The sequence below is a fragment of the Anabrus simplex genome, chromosome 1 (assembly GCF_040414725.1).
Source record: "Anabrus simplex isolate iqAnaSimp1 chromosome 1, ASM4041472v1, whole genome shotgun sequence".
NCBI classification, from domain to species: Eukaryota; Metazoa; Arthropoda; class Insecta; order Orthoptera; family Tettigoniidae; genus Anabrus; species Anabrus simplex.
Window position 1 is genome coordinate 275,785,239 of NC_090265.1, and position 27,276 is coordinate 275,812,514.

Genomic DNA, 27,276 nt, shown 5'->3' on the forward strand with positions numbered 1-27,276 from the left:
CCTCTCCCCCGCTGTTTGAAGTCAAGTCCAGTATTTCAACTCCACTGCTATCACACATGCCTGTATAGATATCAGCTTCCCCCTTCCTCACAAGATACGTCGAGATTGATCCTGGCCATCCAATCACGAGTAGAAGATCCTCTGGTCATTCCGGGACCTCGCCCTGAACCACTTCCGGATCCCATGACAATAACAACATCAACAGACTTCATCAACATGAGTCATAGGAACTTTCAGACTACAGCATCAACAAGGCCACCTCATCAGACTCTGGGATGTCCACATGAGTCATACAAATTTTTATGTTGAAAATAACACTGTTTTCCCACCCGTTTGTACAATACAAATTACTCATATCACATAATTATGGAGTCCTTTCAGTTTAAAATATTAATAACAAAGTATACAAATGAAATACTGATAATAATGATAGTCTATTATATTAGGAATAATGACAATAATACCTGTCAGTTCTGAATACAGTGTGAGGGTGAGATATACGTACTATCACACATGGGCGTTGAGGTATGATTCACCCGCTTGTCGCACACGTTCTTCATTCCTGCAGTTTCATTCAGTAAATGTGTCTGTGTAGTTCTATCTAGTGTCTGTTACATTGTGAGTGTGGAATCATATATTGTCATTTTAATTGTATAATCACGCTGAACTTCTATTTAATTGTAATACATGTGTAATTATTGTCCCTTCGGTGAAAGTTTAACACAATGCTGTCCGCTCACGTATCAATATGTGTTTCCAAGCACGGTGCTCTGCAGCCGATCACGTATGAATATGTGTTTGTGCAAGTCTGTCTTCTGATGCCATCTAACGGTTATTGAAGAACTATTTGGAGATTTACGTTGATGTGCCTAAATGGTAGAAATCTACGCTTCTTTTAGTAATGGTTTTGCCCGTTTTAGTGCGTCAGTGGCATTTGTTTTTGCCTTTGAATATCTTCTGTGTATCCATCAACGCTACTAAACAAAAATGGCAGCACCGGTAAACAAAAACAGTGGACTGACTCCTGGTGATACTATACATGAATTATACGCCGAAAATTTGTCATATGTTTCCCGTGATTGTGAGGAGAGTGAAGATGAATTGTCTAATGATAATTCTAGTGCTAGTGCCATGCATTTATGTGGAAGTGATGCGTTGAATGACACGTTTATTGCACCATGCGAGCAATGACCTGATGCTTCAGATAGCAAAGATGGTCTAGATGTAAGTACTGTTGATAGTATTCTCCCTATTTCTGGCAGTGAGTGGCCTAACAGGATATTATACTGTTTTTGGAGTCTTTCTCGTGGACGCCTGGCATTAATACTTCGCTGAGGGAACCTGAAAATATAGATTGTGATGTCAAGTTGTTCATTTGAATGATTTGTTGGCGTATATGGTGGAGGAATCAAACAGATATCATTACCAAAATGAACCGAAATATAAAATCTCACCAAAAACTTTAAAGTGGACAGATATAACTGTGAATGAACCTAAAATTATTAAATTATGATACCCTGCAATAACTCCATGTCTCTGCCAAAAACTTCTGGCCACAGGTGCCAGTTATACGTCAGATGGGCCGGACAGCAATGTGTTAATTGTATAGTACTATTATTACCACACTAAAGTTGGTAGACTCATCCTTTTCATCTCTATCAAAATTTGCTTAGAGAGTATTAGAAAAACATTTTGTAACTATACTTTTTAACTTTTTTATGTCCCTCTTCCCTCTGCTATAGCCATTAAACCCAAATACTTTTTGCTGTCTCTACATTTTGTCCCCCCCCCCCCCCCCCCGACTTCTAACTCCCAATCGTCTCTACTGGAGGGAAGGACCTGCCTTCCTAACAAACAGCACTTTCTGTAATAAGTTAACCGAATTATATTAGTTAGGAAAAGGCCAAGAGTGTTGTTTTACAGGTTACAAGAAAACAAAGAGCTATGAAACTTAAAGCAGTTATTAGGCTTCTTGGTCCTTATAACCTGTTTCAGCTTAGAGTTGCCTGGATCATTAGAATAGGTTGAGAGTATCCTAGACTTCGTCATCTTCGTAATTTTGTTTGTTTGAGATCCAAGAGGCCGAATGCACAAGTCAGTGCATGGTTATACTAACATTCTTTCAGTGTGTAGCTACTGAATTTCAAATACTGCTATTTATCACTTGAATTTGATATATCTATAAGTTTATTAAATGTTACTTGCTTAGTTGTTATTCACTTCAGTATTATTATTATTATTATTATTATTATTATTATTATTATTATTATTATTATTATTATTATTATTATTATTATTATTATTATTATTATTATTATTATTATTATTATTATTATTATTATTATTATTATTATTATTATTATTATTAATTTCTCTTCAAACCAATATGTTGCATAAATTCTAAGTTAAGAGTTTGATAATATGATAACAATATGTAATTCGAGAATTATTATAAACTTTAGAATGTGTTATCTACTTATGCACCCAAGATATCATAGAAAGCAAAATCCACAGTTTGTGTTTACCTGTTGTGTTATTTTCACATCTTTTAATAAATTGTGTATTTGCTCACAGGTAAAGATATAGAGTTAAGAAATTCTGTCAAGAATGGTATAATGTTCATAGAAGATCCAGTGGACAAGCAGTGGAATAAACATTTCTTTGTTCTAACTCAAAATAAGCTGTTCTATACAGACACATTTCATGATGAACAGGAAGCAGATGAAGATGATGATGATGAGGAGGAGGAGGACACTGGGCTCCATCGGCCAAAAGAGGTAGTTACCTTTTAAGATTATTATCTTGAGGGTACAAGTTGTACTATATGATGAGCAGAAGGGTGCAGGATAGTATCCTTTGGATTCATATGTAAAGGTAAATATACTGATTGAAATAAAATAATTTCTGCTGTAAAATACAGTTGGTGTTCATGAGATTTTGTAAACAGCTATGTCAGTGGAAGATAAATGAGTAGTTAAAGTTCTTATTAATAGTGCATACACAAACTTTATGACGAAAGCAATAGCAAGCTACCTCACTCCTCGTCTTGTCTAGTACACCTCACTTTGGTGTTGCTTTTGGATTTTGTGGTTATCCTATAGCTACATAGCCTTTGATGGTGCTATTCAAGGATCTGACCAGCTGCTGGGTTAATGACCTAACAAACAGACACACAAATATTGAACAAGGACATTTTAATTGCTCTTTGCATGGCTTTTATGAACAATCTGTAGGAAAACATATCTGTGCGACATGCATGATTCTTGCCTGATGTGGTCCTCGAGGAATGCACATGCCAATGGCTTCCTTGTTTGCCATCTGTAGAGATGTCATGGCTTCTCCAGGCCACCTTAACTTCTGACAGAAGCATTTAAATTTAGTAGCCACCAGGCGGGTTGGCCGTGCGGTTAGGGGCGCGTAGCTTTGAGGTTGCATCCGGGAGATAGTGGATTTGAATCCCACTGTCGGCAGCCCTGAAGATGGTTTTCCGTGGTTTCCCACTTTCACACCAGGCAAATGCTGGGGCTGTACCATAATTAACGCCATGACCGCTTCCTTCCAACTCCTACGCCTTTCCTATCCCATCGTCGCCATAGGACCTATTTGTGTCGGTGCGATATAAAGCCACTAGCAAAAAAAAAAAAAAAAAATCTTGTAGCCATGTGTATGAATGACAGTTGCTCAAGAAGTTTTGATGCTTGCACCAATTTTTTTGTAAAAGTGGTGACACTTGATCATCTTGCTTGAAAATACAGCGAAAGCTGTTTAGAACTTCAAGACATACCAGAAATAAGCTAGTTCTGTTATGAGTGTACACATTTTTAACTCAACAATCATTTTCATTACATACATACATATATACTGCCCCCATTTTTCCCGAGCTAAGCCCAGCCATCGAGCGAGGAATCCCAAGGTGGACCGTTCGATCGTTGGCTATCACTTTCTAGAGGCATTTAAGGGTTGTTAAGGATTGATGACCAAGCAGGATAAAAAGAAATATTAAAACAACACTCTGACATTTATTCACATAAGCAGACAAATAACAAAATATTCTTGATGATATTTTTCTTTTAACATAACAGAGCTTTCATAATATCGGATTTCTTCCTCGATTTAGAGTAACACGTGTTCATATCTCCAGCTCTACTGTGCTGTAAATGAAACCAAAGAAGTAATTAGGCCACTTGCCTTTTTAAACCAAACATTTGACTGAATGAATTAAATAAACATGTGTTCAAAGTTTCACCAATTTAAAGTCGTCTCAACACGTGGTTTTTACAATGTACACAACTGAATTAGTCATTTACAGTATTTAATATTGATCAATGACACCAACATGAACTTCAGTAGCAAAGAAAAACTGTTTCCAAAATCCTCAAAATTAATTAATTATTATCTTGATTATTATTATTATTTTATCATTCAATTAACCTGTTTCATTGTCACACGATCGCGTTCTTATTAATTCTCCACCGCATCATTTACCTAATGTTCATCATTAGCATTTCAGAGTAATGATTTTTAATTAATTATTAATGACTTATTTTCACAATGTTTCAAAGCAATCATGCGGCTGACAAAATTTCTACCTTTGATCTTTGCATTTCATTTCTATTCAAATTAATCTTAAAGTATTTCAGATTTTAGAAATTTACATTACCAACGTGTGAGCTAGTTAAATAAATTCTGTTTACAAATCGAGTGCCTTCACAAAGTAACGAGATGATCTTTCCTTTTAAATCTCGCTAATTAAAAAAAATTAAATTCCTTCCTAGTCTTCCTTGACTTAATTTAATTAAACTTTCCCTTAAGGGCATGAAATTATTTCTTAAGGCAACACACAACGATGAATGTGATCCGCGTCACAGCGAGTGCGCGACCAGATCAAAATTAAATGAAATCAACATGGCACAAGAGAAATATACACATTTACACACACACATTCACACTAGGGAAACACGTTTTTATGTACACTATTTACATCGAATCCTGATTTGGCAAATTTTATTTATGATTTTTATCGATGGTCGGGACACGTAATGTCTCGCAGAATAATCCGTGTACAGAAATTCTCCTACATTTATGGTGGCTAGTGATCGAAGTCATGAGTATCACTTGGTAGAAACACATTTCACATATCAGCGCAAGTTCGTCTAATTCGTGAGATTATAATGGAAGATTCTAGTAAAATCCATAAGCACTACCATCATGTGGGCTACAGGTTGAATTTACCGCAAGCGTGAGCCTTACTCGCATTATTTTTACTTCCTACCTGTGAAATACACTCGCAAACACGTGCTCCACTAATTATAATCTATCTTGCGCTCCGAATACACAAGAATAAATCAATATCACCACTAATTCATGATTTACTCAATTATGCAACAAATATCCCTCAGGATAGGCCATATTCCAGACCCTTCATGAACAGAGCACATTTCATCTCACATTTAGGAACTCTACAGTAGTTTTATGGCTCACGAGCGTTTACATCTGTTTTACCCGATCTTTAGTCAATATTATTATTATTTAAGTGATTATTACATCTACTGATTCTCCTGGAATGTCGTAAAATTAGATGACTTCATCATTAAAACAACAAGTGATTTTAAAAGACACTAGGTTCGACCCTATTCACTCAAAATGTACACGCAAATTTTCCGTCCGGTAACTCTCAATATTACAAAGAAAGTAGATTTATCGTGTGGTCAGTGATTATTAAACTTAAGCTCCTTAAGCATGGGAAGTCACTCAAAGACAACCTACATGTCTACTCTAATAGATTCCAAAATTTCATTCACACGTACCTAGTCTACCACGACACCTTAAGAAGTAGGAAAATGAAACATTTCTAACTACAGCAAACTGATAGATCTACGACTTAAGAAGAAAGACCTCTAGTTGTACAAAAGATAAGACAGATAAATTAAATTAAAAAGGTACTCAAGTTTTTGTAGAGTTCGATTCCCGTCGACAGTCAGTTATTTCAGCATACTCCGGCCAGTCTCCTTCCCATTACCAGAGACGCCTTACATTTTTACAGCTCCATGGAGGCTCTGCGATGGATGTCCCTCGATGAAATGATGTTGGTAATTGCGGAATTCTTCATCTTGAGGTGTTCAATTCCAAGACGTCTTCCGTTGATTGCTGGTCACAAGCTGTAACTAAGATGACAAAATTAAGTATTTTTGCACAAGCACACGCAGAATATAAACAGCTCGTCTACACTGTCACACTTAACTTGGCTCCTAGGTGTTTTTATTCCACAGAATTCACTAATCATCAGACTAAATTCTGGTAGAACGGACGTCGACTTGACTTGAAAATTTTCCTTCCACGTGGTCCGGTAATGTGATGTCTCACGCAGCGAACAAGCATTAAGAAGAGCATAAAGAGCATTAAGCATTAAGAGAGCGATTCACTCGAAACAAGGCCTTTTATCTAATTAGCCCAGGGAGGTGTGTTCTTCAGCGAGAACGGTAATTGGCTGATGATCTCCTTTAATTTGCGCAGACTATTCCAGAAACAAGCTGGGTCGCGCGTGCGAAGGCAGTCACGTGGTTTGCTATAACCTTGGCACAGTCTCGCCGATGACGTATCGCACCCCTCTGAACGACAAAAAAAACTCGTTCTCGGCTCGCCACGACTTCCCAAGTGATGTGTTGCGGCTTCAAGCAGACAATAAAATTTTTGCTTTCCACATGTTAAAATATTCGTAAGATCGCCAATTTTCACGGGGACAATACATACATACATATGAGACCTGTTGGGACCGCCATGTGCAGTAAACGTTATCAAAAACTGTTTAAAAATGATTTGTATAAAATTGTGCTTTCAGGCATATATATAAAATAAATGTTTGGACTCATGCCAACGGCCGTAGCCTTGTTAAAACACCGGATCCTATGAGATCTCTGAAGTTAAGCAACATAGGGCATTGTCAAGATTTGGATGGGTTGCCACACGCTGTTGCTGAATGGAGGAGCAGAAAGGAACTGGCCACCCTACCGTACATAAACTCCGGCTCAGGCACACCTCTGCGGAGGTTCGGACCTGCCTTCGGGCAGAATGCACCCTTACTGGTATTACGATCTCCGTATATACTCTACGTTTCCCTACCTTGCCTGGCGCTGCTTGCTTCTACTCCACGCTCGCCGCATGATGTACATTGCTCATCTACTGTCAACTCGACTGATTACGTCAGCTGTGCTACACTTTGCCGTGCTTGTGTACTGTGCACCACGTGACTTTGTTCTTTCTAGAACTCGCTAGTGTGTATAGCCTTTGCTTCGTTTCTGGAAAGTTCCTTTCCTCTTTAAATAGCCCTCTCCGCCCATCCATCCTTGAGTCGGGCTTACGTGGCGGAGTGGTGGATTACACACGCTAACAACTGTGTGCTGTGTTATTATGTCAACTTCAGCTGGACATTATCTGCTGCAACTCGGTGACCAAGGCTTATAACGCATTTGTTTACATTCGGACTTTACCTTCATTCTGGCATTTGCCTGTTATAAATACTTTACTCTGTCGAGTGGCTATGCTTCGCTTTAAAAACTTTCACATAGACTTTTTCTACTTATGAACTGCGCTACGGACTATTTGCAAAAAGAAAGCTTCTTCAGTTCTCATTTATGATCTATTGCTACTGCTAAACTATTCAATTACCCGGTGAAGAAGATCCCTTCTCATCCTAGTCCCCTTTCCCTTCCCATGCGTCCCTTTTCTTTTCAAGGTTCTGGTTTCGATGCATATTGTATACTTTTGTAAATGTGGCACATCTTTTTTTAGATTTTTCTTCCATTTCCAAATTTTTATCTGGTTGTTAACTTATGGTTGTTAAAATATATTTATATATTATTTTGCACTGTTATTCTGGTCATCTTCTTTTGGGCCTAGTTCCTTCCTTACTGCGCGATTTTCCTCATCATAGCCTACTTCTTATTATATATTATTAACCACATTTGATTGCCTAACGTTATCTTATCAGTATTGGTACATTTTATTTCATTGTGGTATATCAAAATATAAATTTAATCATGTCATCGTCCCGACAGTATTGGTAGCGTCATTACAATACTGGACTCATGAACTTATGAAAATTAATAATATTGGAAAATCCTAATATGTTGTTTTCACTATTTTATATTTCTGGACTAGGGAAGAAAATTAATTAATTATTTATTTATTTGTTTGTTCATTTGTTTGTTTGTTTGTTTGTTTGTTTGTTTGTTTGTTTGTTTGTTTGTTTGGAGCTAAATGTACACTGTAAGAGTTATGTTCAAAGACAACCTTGGTATTAAAAATTTCATGTAGTTGTAGTTGTACCAATGGTTTATTGCAGCTAGTATTTGAATACTTTAAGGACTAAATTTTCTGAAGATCTTGATGTTGTGTATTGTGTAATTATGGTTTAAAACTTGTGAGGCAGGGTGTACGGCCACTTGCCATTTTTAGGAGTATATTTCCAGTCGTTTCCTGCAAGTTGCTGGCTCATTAGAAAGAATTTTTTCAAAAAGCTTTCTGATAGGCCAGAATAACAAGCTTTCCTATTGATGAATCTAATGTCTGGAGTAGTTGCGGGCTTACCTGATTGGCTATTCACAAGTTTCCCAATTTCCGGCCTTTCGCTCCTCTGCGGGAGCAGAGGTCTTTTTTGCATCTTTGATTTTGGACCGGCCTAGCAGGCAGACGCACGTGTAACTCTTTTCTTTTAAGAGTTTCCTCCAAACATCGGCATTCGCCAATATGTTCGTTGAAGTGATTTAGCTTTATAGCTAATCATAATTATTTTATTTTGGAGGCAATTCCCCTTTCTTTTGGTTTTATGAACGGTATAATTAACATTTTCATCTTAATTTTCCTTCGGGATTGCCTCCCATAGATCAGCGTCCCTCAATGTATGTAAAATTATTATCTGCTACATACCAGAAGTGTTTTTTGTATGGGGGCACTTCAACTTAGCCCCTGCATTGAGTGTTATTATTCCTTTCTTAATTTAATATTGTAGTACGCAATCTTGAAAGCCACATTAATTTCTTTTGAATTAATTGGATTTCTTTGGTGCTTGTAATTGCTCCTGTTTCAAGTCTAATTTTATTTGGTTTAACGTGTGTTTTGAATTACAAAGGGTACTGGGAAAGTTTTGCAATGTGAGTGAATGCTTTAGACTTTTTCAAAATCATTTCCACCACACTCAATACACTTCTCTATACATTGAAACCATTCACTGAACCAACTCTGCAAGTTTTCTTCGGTTACATTTTCATACTCTTGATCCCATGCTGCCAGAATCTCCTCGTCAGATGTGAAACACCGCCCTTTCAGCTACATCTTCACTTCTGGAAAGAGTGCGAAGTCACATGAGGCAAGATCAGGACTGTATGGAGGGTGATCAAGCACAGTCAACCCTGATTTGGCAAGAAAATCCATTGTTACATTAGCACAATGTGCTGGAGCATTGTTGTGATGCAAAAGCCAAGTCTTGAGCCGTGACCTTGGACGGAGCTGCTTGAGAGCCTGGATGACCTGAGGCAGACAAGTCTCACTGTACCACTTTGCAGTAACTGTCCATTGTGTTTCTAGCACAACCCGAGTCAGGATGCCCCGTTTAGTGAAGAATACTGCAATCATCCTTTCCTTCACTGACCTTGACTTTTGCACATTCACAGGAGTACCTTCATCTTCAGACACACCTTGTTCTGGGATTTTGTTGGGACATCGTAATAATAAAGCCAAGTTTTGTCTCCTGTAACGATGCTATTAATGTTACGCGTCCCATTTTCAAACTGTTTTAGCATTTTTCAGCACCATTTCACTCGATGTGCCCTTTGTTCCTCTGAAAGTGAATGGGGCACCCAAAGAGAACAAACCTTTCTATCATGGAGTTGGTCATGTAGAATTGAATCAATAGCTGGTGTAGATATGTGTAGGGTCTCCTCTACCTGCCAATATGTCAACTGCCTCTCTTGCTGCAACATACTCCTCACAGCTTCAATGTTTTCCTCAGTCACTGATTCAGACGGTCGCCCAGAACGAGAATCGTCTTCAACCCCAAAATTTCCCCTCTGGAACTCTTTGTACCAGCAGAAAATTGTTGTCCGATGTGGACAGTCTTTCTCCAGCACAGGACTCATTTCTTTCAGGCACTGTCAACAGTTAATCTACGAGTAAAATTGTAGCAGATAATTGTGCAATATTCACCTTTAGACCACACTGTCATCTTAACTTGCTTTCACTCCCGCTGCTTGGTAACAACTGGTGTGAAGGTCGTGCCTTGCTGTCTTCTAGACCAGTTTTCACCCCTCTTTTCATCTCTCACCATAACAGGAGTGTCCAGCCAACCGTTTTTTGCACATTGCAAAACTTTCCTACTGCCCTTTGTACTTTCGCTGGTAACACATGCCAGCCACCCTACATTCACTGAAAATGTAATGACTTCAGTGTTTTTATTTGTCATAATTTCGTATGTTTTCATGTTATTCTGATCTTTATTGTGTTAAGTAAATATTTTATTTTGAAGGGTGACCCCTGTTCACTTTTCTTTCCCCACGACTTGAAGTAACCATTCACCCACCTAGGGGTCCTAGCTGCCTTCCCACGTACTCCATTAGTTGTCATGTTTGTTTACTTGTTTGTTTTCACTTTTAGCAACTTGTATCTCTGAACCTTATGATGGTTACAACGATTGTTTTGATATTTCCGTCTGTCCCTCCATCCATCCGTCCGTTCATCCATCCATCCATCCGTCCGTCCGTCCGTCCTCATTATAGACCATTATGTCTTTCAGCATTCAGGCTGCAAGCCTCTGTGAATTTACTAAACACCACCATAATCCTCTATTTTTGTAACTAGCTCTGTGGCCTTTTTTAGTTTTGAACCTCTTATCTTTAAATTGTTAAAAACTGAGCCTAACCACCGTCGTCTTGGTCTCCTTCTACTTCTCTTACCCTCCATGACTGAGTCCATTATTCTTTGATGTAACCTATCCCCCTCCATTCGCGTCACATGACCTCACCACAAAAGCCGGTTTATGCGTATAGTTTCTTCCATCAAGTTCATTCCTAATTTAGCATTTATCTCCTCATTCAGAGTACCCTCCTGCCATTGTTCCCAACTGTTTGTACCAGCAATCATTCTCACTAATTTCATGTCTGTTATTTCTAACTTATAAGATGTCCTGAGTCCACCCAGTTTTCACTCCCATAAAACAAAGTTGGTGTGAAAACAGACCAGTGTAAAAATAGTTTTATCCAGGAGCTGACTTCCTTCTTACAGAATACTGTTGATCACAACTACAAGCTCACTACATTACCTTTACTGCGACTTGATTCAATCTCACTTCTTATACTACAATCCTGGGAGAACATAAATCCTAAATACTGGAAATTATCTACCTGTTCCACCTTTGTATCCCCAATCTGACATTCAATTCTCTTGGATTCCTTATCTTCTGACATCACTTTAGTCTTAGAAATGCTAATTTTCATACATACTCATTGCAACTATTTTCAAGTTCCAAAATGTCAAAAAGTTGTTCCATAGAATTGAAAATATTTTCTTAAATTATCTAAATGAAATATTTAAAAGTACTCACCTAGTCCACTTGTCAGCAAGCGAAGAACTGTTGCAGTGAACCACAAAAGTAGAGGTTAAATTTGGCATCTTAAAGCTGTGACGATTTTCACGGAACAATGGCTTGCATCATGAAAATGTACGTTCAACATCACAGGATGTTATCCTTGAATATTTGTAACACTGACACTAAGATGTTCCATCTGCTCAAAGTTTTCCACATTTTCCCCATTAAAGTATCTGAAATTTTTCGTGTCACGTGTAACCCTTTATTCTTATTTAGGCATGAAAGAAACTTATCTTCAATTTTATTTACTTTTGAACCACAGACTTCATTAAGTTTGTTTTCAATTTTGTGGATTTCTTTAAATGATTCACTGGTTTTTTCCAACTTAGTAACGCAGTGGGAGAGAAAACAGAAATATGCACTAATGAAGGCTAAATCAGTTTTATATGTCCTGCAGTATTGCAATTGATGATGCATCATCTCCATCAAGTTCATTAATCACAGAATAAACCTGTTGAAAATTCATTGCATAATACTTAACAGAGTCTACCCAAGTACCCCAATGGATAATGACCGGGTGGGAGGGAGTGGAATAGTTCTGTTGTACTTGGTGATTTCACAAATATAAATTGTTTCACAAATTGTTTCACAGACTCTGTGCACAGTATGTGCTAAAACACGTAACGTGGATCATTTTAGGGTAGCTCTTTGAAGGTCCCTGTCCAGCTTTAAACATATAAGGAGCAGTGTCAGTAACTAGTAATAACACATTATCATATTTCACCCCCCCCCCCCCAACCAGTCAATATGAATAGTATTATTGAAGACATGTACTACAGTTGTTGATTCACTGCAGAAATTTCTTCATGTGCTAAAATAAACAATTTAGCTGACAACACCTCATCATCTATTAGAACTCCAATTATAACATGAACAATTTTCCTTTCACTACTATCAGTTTTTTGTCAAACGACACCCATATGTTTTCATTTTCATACAGTTTTCTAATTTTAATTATTGTTTCCTCGTAGCACTTACATAGGTAGTATTTACGTAATGTTGATTTGTCTGGAGGATCCATATGCATATATTTCTGAAGAAACCCCCCAAATACTGGATTACTGATTTTTGCAAATGGAATGTCGGCAGAAATAAATGCATTGCATATATCTGTAGAATATTTAGTCAATTGTGATGGTTCTGAAGGAGAGGAGGAGGAAGCTAACGATTCACCAAGAAAAGTTTGCCTAGTTGGTTGATTTTATGAACAGTTCGCTGTGGCTATATGCTTGTGACCACTTAAGTTTGAGATGAACTTAAGTTTGAGATGAACTCGCGCAAGAATCGTGAAAACAAAAGCGGGAATTAAGAACACACACGGAACACTTACAACCTATATTCAAACTTAAAAAATTTTAAAATTAATTTTAGAAAAGTTAGCCGAGGATGATCATTGTAAGCCTTCGCTCCTTTCCATAACACACGCTCTGATATCAAATGTAACGTTCTTTCGGAGCGTGTACATAAATAAAAAATAATAACAAATGTTACCGCTGTTCGGGACAATTACGGTTACCATAAATAATAATAATAATAATAATAATAATAATAATAATAATATAATACATAATAATATGAATAATGAGGTAGAAATATGACGCAGTGGCGGAAAATTCATATAAACCAAATACAGGGAACACTTACAGGCCTAAAAATGACAACTAAGACAGGATGTGGAACGTGCTGGGAAGCCCTACTGAGGTCCATGGAAACGTATGACGTTATGGGGGAGAAAAGACTTATAAGAAACACCCTCTAGCTCAACTATATTAGAAATGACAAGAAAGTTTTACAAAATACAGTTCCACGACACGGAAACAAGACATACTTAAGTAACTTAACATAAAACTTGATTTAACAATGAAGGTGATGCTACATTAAAGGTATAGTTTAAAGCGAAAGTATTTAATGGATGAAAGAATTGAAAGTACGGCAATTGGAACCTAGGGTAAACTCGGACTCATCAAATTAAACTTTTAAAATGACATTAAGCAAAGAAATAATGAAACACCAAAGGAATTAAACTAAATGAAACGAAACCAGAAAGCATTGAGAATAACATTGCAAAAACACTGAAATAACACTTACTTCGGAAAGGCAGGAGTTCCCGAGGGCAGCAGCCCTCGAGCGCAAACGCTCGCTTGGGCGGTCGGATGGAAAAGACGCCGAGCACACGCATCATTTTCCGAAGCCGGCCACAAGGCCGGAAATGGCCCGATTACAATCACCCAATAAGATCAAACTTACCCTAGATTCCTGGACCTTTTGCCAATAGAAAATCTCGTTACCATATATGGTAATTTTAACATCGTTAGCAATTGCACAAGTTCAGGAACATTACAATTACAACACCCAAAATTTCATCATAGGAAACCACACGTGTGGTACAGGTACAGGATGCTCCAAAATAAATCACCTTACAAATTTTACATCAGATTACATATAAACTACATTTAAAAAAAATCACTTCAAAACACTTCTGCATGTTGCAATGTTCATACAGTTCAATGTTTCTTGATGTTTCCATATTTAAAAAAAATTTTACAAACATATTTCAGTTACCGGTACACAAAAACTTTACAAATATAAATTTTAAACACACTGTAGTTCCAATTCTCCGTCCCACACACCGGTGACATCACGTTCCGATGCTTCTTGAAATCTTTTCCCTCTCTACTCCCGTAGAATAAGACGTTAAGTCTGATTGGTTCATGAGCTTCTCCCACTAAACAAAGGGGAGTGTCGTAGAATCCACTCGAACAAATTCGCTTCTAGTTGTGTCAACAATCTACTCGATATTTGCTTCGATTTGCTTCTCAAAACATTTCAGAATTTCCTTTGCGTTCTCTGATTTACACTGACACCGTATAGCTGACTATTGCACAACGTTACACACTTGTGTTACACCAGCTTGCTTCAAGTAAAACTTGTATGAAGTGTTATGCTTTGAATACCTATAACTCTCTTCTACTTACTAAATTATTATTTAATATTTAAAACACTATAACTCCTTGCCACTGTTACATCATCGTATTAACCTTATTTCAGTACTCAATATCCTTAGTCTTGGAGTCGCTGATTCGAGACTCACTCGATTCAGTTCGCTCGTCACTGAGACATGAAAGGGGCGCATCGCAACATACGGTCATGACACAATTATTATACAAGTTACAGAAACACAATAAAATAATTCCTCTCAAAATGCATTCACATAACAGTTTGATCTGTAGTCTTTTTTTTTTGTTGCCGGAATCTATTATTCAATATTATTTACAAGTTCTAGCTTGACTGGCGACTTCATTTTTGAAGTTTAACACTGCTTGAATGATAAGTATTTCGGCACTTCACACTGCTATAATTATAAGTCTGTGGCAATTTATTATTATTAATTCCCTTATGATAAAATCCCTGAGGATTAAGTTCAGGTTCCGTATTTAAAGGTAATATTCCTGCCTACGGAAATGCTCAATATTTACGTTTTCTGGCGACGATATTAAGAACACGTCCAACATGTTCAGTTTCACGATTCAGAGTGAGCTTCTAGCCAATGCGTGGTGTCATCCAGCCCGTGAGCCTTACAGAACACACATCAGGGATTCCCCTACTTGATTTGTGCCATTTCCTGTCTCTGGTAATTACATATTTAATTACACAAACTTGCCAGGATATTTTAATTACATTTTTACAGAATTATTAGTGTCTTATTGACGTTTTATAATCATCTCCTCTGGATTTAGACTTATTTCACAGTGTTCTCACATTGGCACTACTGCTACTGCATCAGCTCTTCCTCTGCGTGCTGCCTCGTGATTCGTCGGATCAAAATTTCCGCCAGTGAATCCCACTAGCTCTGTCTCATCTCTATCTCAAGTTTCTCTCTCTTCCAAATGGAAAATTCCATTACCCTCCCTCTGATGCAACATCCGCCAATCCTCTGCACATGTGCCATTAAAAATACGATTTAGCAGGCTGGATTGCTACATACATCCTGCTTCCAATATGAACTCTACTTTCTCAAATATTACTTTTCTCATTACATTATATTCATACGCAAATGACATGAACCAGTTGGGTTCTATATATATATATATATATATATTTAGTTTCTAGAGTACAGAGTTTCTATGTTACCGTATGTATCTACAGAGTATCGGATGAGTATGAATTTTTTTTTTAAAGCGCGTTACAGAGAGTTTCGATGTTATGATGAGAGTGTTTTAAAATAGATTTTGGTTATTTTAAGTAAATAAGTACATAATTGGAAGGAAAATGTGTATTGTTTCCAAAAATCAAGGAAAGTGTAAGCCATAATGTGTTAACGAAGACCTGAGGTCCACTGAGGACCCTCAGTTATGCCCTTTAGACATGTTACAAAGAAAAATGTTAATGCAGGGTTTGCTTACTAGTTTTATTTACATCCCACCGACACAGTTAGGTCTTATGGAATGACTAGGAATGGGAAGGAAGCGGCCGTGACCTTAATTAAGGTACAGCCTCAGCATTTGCCTGGTGTGAAAATGAGAAACCATGAAAAATCATCTACAGAGCTGACAACAGTGGGGTTCGAACCCACTATCTCCTGGATGCAAGCTCACAGCTGAGCGCTCCTAACTGCATGGCCTACTCACCCGGTTTGCTTACTAGTGACCCATATTCTCAGAAATGACATATTTAAAAATTCCGCCGGGCTGAGTGGCTCAGACAGTTAAGGCGCTGGCCTTCTAACCCCAACTTGGCAGGTTTGATCCTGGCTCAGTCTGGTGGTATTTGAAGGTGCTCAAATACGACAGCCCCGTGTCGGTAAATTTACTGGCACGTTAAAGAACTCCTGCGGACTAAATTCCGGCACCTCGGCGTCTCCGAAGACCTTAAAAAGTAGTTAGTGGGACGTAAAACAAATAACATTATTATTATTATTAAAAATTCCATTTCCAGCGTATTCAGTCCAGTAGTATTAAGTAACTTGTATTCATGAAACTATATCGACACCTAAGAATGACAACCTCATTAGTTGGATTTTTCTGATATTGATATCATTTCATCATTTTCATTTCCCCTTGTATATCAACCTGCTTATTATCTATAATTTTGACCATAATGGCCACTGCTCATTGATGAAAGGCAGAAAAACTGAATTATACTACCCTCCAGTAGCCAGTTAATAAATGATGTATATATGAGTAGGCAGAATTTAGTGTAAAATACCCATTGGCCATTGATAGTGATTAAATATTTTGGATTTAGTTGTCTATAATAAAGCTGTATAACAACAACAACAACAACAATAAAGAAATGTTTATCAATAAATGCAAAAATAAAACACTACAACACAGTTATCAAATCGGAAACTACATATGCAGCAGAAACGCTTTTTCACCTGAATAAACAATCCAAGACTGACAGACTTCAGAAAATTGAAAGGAGGATTGGAGGAACCTGCATCAGTAAAAAATACCTTCACCTTTATCTTTGATGGAGCCCAAGATTTTCCCCGAAATTTTCCTTTCTTTGATCTCAAATTTCTCAATAAGGCCTTTTTTTGTTCATGGTAAGGCACTCTGCTGCAAAGAGGGACTCCGGATGAATGACTGTGCGGTAGTGTCTGAACTTGGCATTCAAGGATATTGATTTTTTGTTGTGCACACTCTTGGTTAGATGCTCTTTCCATTTTATCATCCGTGGCATGAAGGCTTCTTTCTTAGACATGCTGGGTTCTATCCACTCACCTAGATATTTAATATAAAGCTCGGTAGCTGCAATCGCTTAAGTGCAGCCATTATCTAGTATTCGGAAGATGGGTTCGAACCTCACTGTTGGCAGCCTTGAATATGGTTTTTCCGTAGTTTCCCATTTTCACACCACACAAATTCTGGGGCTGTACCTTAATTAAGGCCATGGTTGGTTGCTTCCTTCCCACTCCTAGCCCCTTCCTGTCCTATCGTTGCCATCAGACCTATCTGTGTCGGTGCGACGTAAAGCAACTGTAAAAAAATAAAATTAAAAAAAGATAGATATTTAAACTTTCCTACCCTCTTCATTTTTCCCTGTTCCACATTTAGCTCTTTTGGTCTCTCCTTCATATGTGTTATAAACTGAGTTTTCTCAAAGGTGATTTGAAAATCTGCTCTCACTGCCTGAGTCTTAAGCTGCCTGATTTGTTTCGTAGCTGTCTGTAGTGAGTCAGAAAAGATTGCTAGATCATCTGCAAAAGCAAAACTCCCTGCTTGACTCCTGTCCTTACTTGAAAGGTATCTGAAACTTCTCCTCTGAACTTCACTTTGGAAGTTTTAAATATCAAGGTCTGTTGAATGATCGCTCTTGTTTTGTTGTCCAAGCCAAATTCCTTTAGGATTTTTATTAGGACATTTTGATCAATCGAGTCTTAAGCCTTTTTGAAATCGACGAAAGTCATCACAAATTTCTTGTTCCTGAGCTTCAGATACGAAAGGGTAGATTTTAGATTCATAATCTGCTCTATACAAGTGTGCCCTTTCTTGAACCCTCGTTGGTATTCTGCCAGTTGTGGATCTAGTTGTTCTTCTGCTCTAGTCTGAAGAACTTTCAAAAGAATCTTGTAGATAATTAAGAGGAGGGAAATACCGTGATAGTTGTTAACATTATTTTTGTCACCTTTCTTATGAATTATTATTATTATTATTATTATTATTATTAAATAATAAATATCTATGAGTCCCAAGGAGAATTGTATATTAATTAATATTAGTACTTAATGGATAACTTTATTTAAAGAATCCAATTTCTTTTCTTTCTTTTTTCCCTCAGGGTGTTCTAAATGATGAGCTACATTTTGGTGAAAAATGGTTCCATGGGAGAATGACCCGGCTCGAAGCTGTTGATTTACTTACAAAATACTCTAGTCTAGGTGATGGCACTTTCCTTGTGCGTGACAGTGAGGCTTTTGTGGGAGATTACTCTCTTTCTTTTTGGTAAGTATATTTTCTAATTGTACGCTGGTTGTTCAAGTCACATTCTTGAATGTTATGCTAATCACATGGTTTACCTTTACTATTTTCAGGCGACAAGGGAAGGTGAACCACTGCAGAATAAAATTAAAAATAGAAAATGGTCAGACAAAGTATCAGATAATTCATCCAAACAGTTTTGACAGCTTATACAGTTTGATTACTCACTATCAGACCCATCCCTTACGAACTGCTGTAAGTTAATAGATTGAATCTATTAGATTGTGTTTAAGTGTGTTTAGCCATCACATTAGATGGATAATTTTAATTCTCTTATAAATGTGCAGTTTATTTGTAAGAGGGTATTCTACTGTATATTTCTGCATTTTGCATACAACATCCCAGTTGATTACCTACATTAATATACATTGCCTGACAAAAATTGAAGCACCCAGAAGAAATGATCGGGTCTCAATGTAACTTCATACACATACACACCATCGGTGGGTATGTAAATGATTACAGTTGCAGTTCTCTGTTACAGGTAGAATGGTCACCAGAGTGCATTAGTATTGTTCGTGTTTAGTGTTGTTACCAGGCCTGGTAGGCAGTATAAGGGATGTGAACAGCATCAGATGTTAAGTGATCACTTTGAAGGACGTGCAGTTGCCACTTACTCATGTGAGACAGCAATATCAGCACCTGACAGAGTTTGAAAGACGCCTCATTGTGGGGTCTCCATTTGGCCAGCTAGTGGAATTGTGCAATATCCAGATTTGCGGGCCATTTGGATGTGACCCGATGTTGGACTGTATGGGACATAATGGCAGGTATACTCATTGTCAAGTTTCCGGTTGACCATGTCTCACCACCACAAGGGAGGATCGCCGTATTGTGGACCAAGCACATTGTAATCCCTTCACATCTGCGCCTGTAATCCGAGAGCAAGAAATGGACTCCCTGCAACATTCTGAGTCATCCCACACCATTGGTCGGAGACTAGCAGCAGCTGGATTTGGGAATTAACATCCCATGCTTAGGTTTGCCATTAACACCACAACACAAAATGCATTTGGAGTGGTGCCGTGAATGGGAAGCATGGGCTGCTGATGAATGGTGTCACATTGTGTTCAACTATGAATAGTAGTTCTATACTACCCCAGATGACCATCGTCTGTGAGTATGGCAGCAACTTGAGGAGAGGTCTCATTCTTCCAGTGTTTTAGAGAGGTACAACAGTATTACTCCTAGTGTCATGGTGTGGGGAGCCATAGGGTACGACTTCAGGTTATGAGTGGTAGTTATCGAGGCAGAAAAGGGGTTCAGTGGTCATAATTGAAACATAACCAAGGAAACATGGCCAACAACTACTTGAAATAAAACTCAAAGTAATTTAAACTAAATTTAATATTAAAATTTAAAAAGACAAACAGGAAACTTTGCAATAAATAAACTCAAAAATGGAAAAATTATTTGAAATAAATAGAATCTACTGAAATTTAACAAAAAATCCATTACCTTAAATTATAAGAAAAATAATTAGTTCACTTACTGTTAAGTAGGTCGACCTACATACAACAAAATAACATTGAAAACTAGTTTGAAAATACTTTCAAGGTAGTACTCTTGAAGATCATATGTTTCTCACACACTGTTTTTAACTAGACACTCTTTCATAAATTCATGCTAGTTTCGAAGGAAATAAAACAATCAATCCCCTCCCCAAAAATTAAAAAAATATCACCACAAATCCATTTCTTGACCTTGGTACATAGCGCACATTTAAATTTATTCCAGAAGGTGGCAACGAGACCACAATAAGGTCATAAAATAAAATTAATACATATCTATAATAGTAGACCACACATGAATTAAAAAGACAATAGGAATCCTGGCATCAACAGGACAACATCACAACCACATAGTTTTCCATGAAGTTATCTCAACACTGTCCAGCTCCATGGCTAAATCGTTAGCGTGCTGGCCTTTGGTCCAAAGGGTCCTGGGTTTGATTCGGGTCGGGTACCTAAACCATAATTGGTTAATTCCGATGGCTTGAGGGCTGGGTGTTTGTGCCGTCTTTATCATTAGAATTCATCATGGGTAGGGCCTCATCCTCATAGATGTGCAGGTTGCCTATACGGCGTCAACTTGAAAGATCTGTACCAGGCTTCTTTGGAGGCCATACGCCATTATTACCAGTATCATTGTAACCGTAATCGAGATAATTACGCCTACACATACTAATAATAATAATAATAATAATAATAATAATAATAATAATAATAATAATAATAATAATAATAATAAATATAATAATAATAATAATAATAATAATAATAATAATAATAATAATAATAATACAAAAGTAATAAAAATAATAATAAAACTGACACTTAATATGAAAAGTGAAATCGTAAAATGACACAGAAGTGGTGTTACACATCAAAACGTGGAAACATGATGGTTAACTAATCAAAATGTAATATAGAACCAAATGCAAGGGAATACTTACTGGCCTAATAATGACAACTAAGAAAAGATTGTGGAAGGTGCAGGAGCACTATGGGTCCATGGGAAGGTATGGTGTTATGGGGGAGAAAAGGCTCACAAGAATCACCCTCTAGCAAAACTATATTAAAAATTTCAAATGGAAAATTACAAGAAACAAAGTTAAATGACAGAGCAGCTGATACGTAACACATTTGACAAACGGATACAATTACGAATCAAAAAACACAAATGAATAGATTGTTGATTAAAAAAAGCGGCTGAAAGACTTGAAATTACAAACAATGGGAATCTAGGGCAAACACAGACATGTTAAATTTAAAACTTTGAAAATGATACTAAGCAAGAAAAAAATGAAACGCAAAAGCAATTAAATTAAATTAAATCAAACAAAATCAGAAACATTGAAATGGCAATAGAAATTGCACTTACCAAGAAGGAAGAAGGGTTCCCGGAGGGGAAACCCTCGAGTGCATCCGCACTCAAGGACGGTCAGATGGAATAGACGCGGCCTAATCGCATCACATATTCCAAGCTAGCAAAAGGCTGGAAATGCCCTGATCACAATCGACCAATAAGATCAAATTCTATTAGATTCCCGTTCTTTTCGCCAATAGGAAACTGTCATTCTAGCGAATCAAATTGCATGATCATATATGGTCATATTAAGATAGATAGCAATTTCTCGAAAATTCCTATTGCGACACCTGTTTCAACAGCGATAATCACATGTGCGGTATAGATGCCTCAAAATTAAGGTACCTCTTAAATTTTTTCAATCACATTACACCGAGCTCGATAGCTGCAGTTGCTTAAGTGCGGCCATTATCCAGTATTCGGGAGATAGTAGGTTCGAACCCCACTGTCGGCAGCCCTGAAGATGGTTTTCCGTGGTTTCCCATTTTCACACCAGGCAAATGCTGGGGCTGTACCTTAATTAAGGCCACGGCCGCTTCCTTCCCACTCCTAGCCCTTCCCTGTCCCATCGTCGCCATAAGACCTATCTGTGTCGGCGCGATGTAAAGCAACTAGCAATCACATTACAAACATCAAATTAACATTTGTTTAAGTTACATAAAATTTGAATACAACCATCACTTCAAAATACTTCTTGCATCTTGCAATGTTCATACTGTCCAAGGATAAACTGGTACACATATTAAGAAACACTATCATAAATGATTTTCCAATAAAGGGTAAATAGTAATTTACATTTCCACACTCAATAATTACTTCTTGCAGCACACAATGCTTAGTTCCAGTTCTCCGTCCCATCACAGATTACATTCTCCTCCTCACTAAATCGAGCTCAGCTCGACAAAATAAAAAAAAACTAAATGAAATTAAAGGGAGGCTTTAATGGAGATTTGAAGATTCTCCCAACACCACACCACACCACATATTTTCGTCTTTGTTCTCTTCAGGAACATATATACAGGTAAATACAATCACAAGTAGAGCGTTGGTATCGCTGTCAAATGAAGGCGCTGGCCGCAGCCGATGCCAATGTCTCCATCCATATTGCAGTCCCACCTTTGCTCTCTTGCAGCCTCAGCACCGCCCACAAGCTTAGTGAACTGTCCCATAATAGGCGAAGGTTGCTGGCGCAGCACTGCCTACTGCCGCCATCAGAAACACCTTCCCATTTCACCATCGGGTATTAGTGGCCAATAGGTGCGTTGCAGGCTCGAAACAGACACCAGAGTTTGAACGGAGGCCGTGATATTGCGGTCACTGGAACATAAGTAGGCACAGCAGAAATGTGGAACTGAAGAAATAAGGCCACTGGCCTGAATTATTGAAGAATTAAAAGTTGAGTTTCAAGGATGGGTTATTTTTTGTTTTTAGTAACAATAACAAGACTCCTGAGATAGATCCCCTCCCATAGTTCTGGGATACCCCAGCCCCATTGGCAAGTTGCTATTCCAAAATTTAGGAACATTTACAATACTTTTTTTTTTTTTTGCTAGGGGCTTTACGTCGCACCGACACAGATAGGTCTTATGGCGACGATGGGATAGGAAAGGCCTAGGAGTTGGAAGGAAGTGGCCGTGGCCTTAATTAAGGTACAGCCCCAGCATTTGCCTGGTGTGAAAATGGGAAACCACGGAAAACCATCTTCAGGGCTGCCGATAGTGGGATTCGAACCTACTATCTCCCGGATGCAAGCTCACAGCCACGCGCCTCTACGCGCACGGCCAACTCGCCCGGTCATTTTCAAATACTAACGGAAAATCCACCTTAGTTTACCCTAGTACTGAAACTTTACAAAATCCCTAACTATGCACATTAATACCAAATTCTAATCTTACCCCAAAATGCATAATATTAAGGTATACCTAGTACTGTCACAAACAACCATCCTAATTACAACTAATATACTTAATTAAACTATATGATCCAGGAGATTACCAGCCAGCCTTTTACCCAAAATTTTACTTATAACTAAATAAATCCCTGATAACTACTAAATTAAGTTACCATGTGCATTCTTAATCACCCAACATTAAGAAAAAGAACAAAACAAATAAAAGGAAAAATTTAGAATGTTGCATGGAAACTGAAAACAGAGAAACAAGTACTTCAATTACATTAGCTTGCAACCATATTCAATGAATTGAGGTTAGTAAGTCATTGTTCATTTACCATGTCATGTACTCCTAAAAATTTTAACACAGGAAACTCACATTACGTATTACGTAACACACCATTCAAATGAAGGTGCAATTAAGCCAGGAATACAAAATCGAAATCATATTACTTTACCAATATAAATGGTCAGTTATTGGACATTATAAATTTTCCAGCTAACTCATTCCTGGTTGCCAGCATTTCGCCCTCGTGTACTAGGTTGGGCTCATCAGTTGGCACCCATCACACCCACCAAGACGCTGGCCAGTGCATACCGTGGAGGCCACTGTGTAGGCTACTTAGAGCCACCGGCAGTGCCAATGCACTATGAGAGACTTTGTCCCTTTATCAAAAACTGATGCTGCTTGGCCATCAGATGATATAGATGAATCTGAAATATTTGTCCTGAATGAGTACATTTATAATACCAATATAAATGGTCCGTTATTGGACATTATAAATTTTCCAGCTAACTCATTCCTGGTTGCCAGCGTTTCACCCTCATGTGCTAAGTTGGGCTCATCAGTTGGCACCCAGCACATCCACCAAGACACTGGTCAGTGCATACAGTGGAGGCCACTCTGTAGGCTACACAGAGCCACCGTCAGTGCCAATGCACTATGAGAGACTTTGTCCCTTTACAAAAAATTGATGCCTGCTTGGCCATCAGATGATATAGATGTTGAATCCCATAGGGAATCTGAAATATTTGTCCCGAATGAGTAAATTTATAATACCAATATACCGTGGAGGCACGGTATGCACTGGCCAGCGTCTTGGTGGGTATGCTGGGTGCCAACTGATGAGCCCAACCTTGCACACGAGAGCGAAACGCTGGCAACCAGGAATGAGTTGGCTGGAAAATTTATTATGTCCAATAACGGACCATTTATATTGGTATTATAAACTTACTCATTCGGGACAAATATTTCAGATTCCCTATGGTATTCAACATCTATATCATCTGATGGCCAAGCAGGCATCAATTTTTGGTAAAGGGACAAAGTCTCTCGTAGTGCATTGGCACTGCCGGTGGTTCTAAGTAGCCTACACAGTGGCCTCCACGGTATGCACTGGCCAGCGTCTTGGTGGGTGTGCTGGGTGCCAACTGATGAGCCCAACCTAGCACACGAGGCCAAAACGCTGGCAACCAGAAATGAGTTAGCTGGAAAATTTATAATGTCCAATAACGGACCATTTGTATTAGTATTATAAATTTACTCATTCGGGACAAATGTTTCAGATTCCCTTTGGGATTCAACATCTGTATCATATTACTTTACCAATGAACAGAAACTTCCAAATGAAACCATAAAATAATTCAAGAGTGCGTATACAGAAATCCAACTCACTGATATAAGCAATAAAAAGGCACAAGAACAACCTTCATACCAGAGATTATCAGATAACAGCACGACACACAAGACTACTGAGCCCATCTGTCCTCCGACACACATCACACTACCAAAACACACAAGACACAAGTGCGATGACTTCTGAATCAGCATAACCAACTAATGATAAAAGGCACACACGACCTCAACACAGACTCCATCACACGACGTCACAAAAACACACACACACACACACACACAAATGCACAAAAACACCCATGCAATGACACATCAAGTAGTACCCAGAAAGCAAAAGGACAAAACATGACCTCAAGTACCCTTGAACTTATCACACGACAGTGAGACTCTTAGGGCCAATACCCTGCTCCCAGGAGAGGAATGGCCTCTCAGCACCTTAACCCAATCGCATCATTTGACGACCCTAGCTCATCATAGTTATTCATGGCATATGAATCAAATGACGCGCTCTGCTCGCGGCAATGCACAGCTGTACATCAATCCATGTAGTTCAGTCACTAACCCACAGACACCACTTGTATGCATTCTGAGCTGAAGTTTACACATGTGGCTTTGGTTTTTTCCCTTTCACCGCGTTCTCACACACTTGATGTAGATCTTGATTCCCATAGGGAACCTAAAATATTTGTCCCGAATGAGTAAATTTATAATACCAATATAATGGTCCGTTATTGGACATTATAGATTTTCCAGCTAACTCATTCTTGGTTGCCTGCGTTTCGCCCTCGTGTGCTAAGTTAGGCTCGTCAATTGGGACTTAGCACACCTGACACCAACTGACGAGCCTAACTTAGCACATGAGGGCAAAACGCAGGCAACCAAGAATGAGTTAGCTGGAAAATCTATAATGTCCAATAACGGACCATTATATTGGTAGTATAAATTTACTCATTCGGGACAAATATTTTAGGTTCCCTATGGGAATTAACATCTACATCATTTGATGGCCAGGCAGGCATCAATTTTTGAAAATGAGACATAGCTCTCATAGTGCATTGGCACTGCTGGTGGCTCCAAGTAGCCTATGCAGTGGCCTCCATGGTATGCACTAGCCTTGCATCTTGGGTGGTGTGCTAAGTCCCAACTGACGAGACTAACTTAGCACACGAGGGCGAAATGCAGGCAACCAAGAATGAGTTAGCTGGAAAATTTATAATGTCCAATAACGGACCATTATATTGGTATTCTCACACACTTCCGGAATATGAGATAAGAGAATCTTTTTCCATATAAATTCGCTCTTGTCAGTTGCCAACATGGGGTCAAGCAGTTGTGCTGGTGTTGTTGAAGAAGGAATACGGAAGGTAATAGATAGTGTTTTAGAGAGAGATATTGAAGGCAGTGATGTTTGTGACGACGAAATACACCCTGAAGTCCTTAGTTCGAATACTACCGATGCGTATAATAGTTCTGATGACACAGAAAGTGATGCAAATAACGACAGTGTGCCGAGTCTTTCAAAACGAGCTCGTACCTCCGCACAGACTAACTTGACTGACTGGAACTGGACAAAAAGTGACAATAAACCTGTTGTACCTAAGTTTAGTGAATACAGTGGGGTTAGTGAAAACCTATTGAAAAAGTTTGATACACAGCCACTACCTGAACTCTCAGTCTTTTGTGAATACATGAACCCTTTGTTTGACAAAATATCTGTCGAGACAAATTCATATGCAGCAAAACAGTTGAGCAATGCTGCCAGAAAAAAGTTGAAAGACGATGACAAATGGTTTGAGACTACACCCAATGAAATTAGGGCATATTTTGCGTTAGTTATACTAATGAGACAAGTGCGAAAGTCAAGAATACAGTTATACTGGAGTAAAAACAGGTGTATAAACACTCCTATTTTTCGTGAAACCATGAACAGGGGAAGATTTATTATAATTTCACGATTTTTACATTTTGTTGACGATGAACAAGTCGATAGTAGTGACAAACTAAGAAAGATTAGGCCTATAATACAACATTTCTGCTCCAAATGTTCAGAATTATATTTACCTTCACAAGACATTGCTCTAGATGAAAGTCTAATGAAATTCAGAGGCCGCCTTTCATATGTCCAGTGTAATAGGTCTAAACGTTCTAGGTTTGGAATAAAAATTTACAAAATTTGTGAATCAAGTTCTGGCTACTGTGTGTCTTTCAAAATTTATGTAGGTCATGATGTAACGGATCCAAGTCTGCCAGCAAGTACAAA

At 38.2% G+C, this 27,276-nt stretch overlaps 1 protein-coding gene across 1 annotated transcript in view; it reads left to right on the top strand.

Annotated features, from left to right (window-relative positions):
- LOC136863740 (1-phosphatidylinositol 4,5-bisphosphate phosphodiesterase gamma-1) overlaps window positions 1–27,276 on the top strand; it is a 512,032-nt gene that overhangs the window by 232,134 nt on the left and 252,622 nt on the right. Inside the window, exons 10-12 of the mRNA XM_067140126.2 lie at window positions 2,575–2,777; window positions 18,422–18,585; window positions 18,675–18,816. Of these exons, the coding sequence (XP_066996227.2) occupies window positions 2,575–2,777; window positions 18,422–18,585; window positions 18,675–18,816 (509 nt within the window). The remainder of the gene's footprint in view (window positions 1–2,574; window positions 2,778–18,421; window positions 18,586–18,674; window positions 18,817–27,276) is intronic.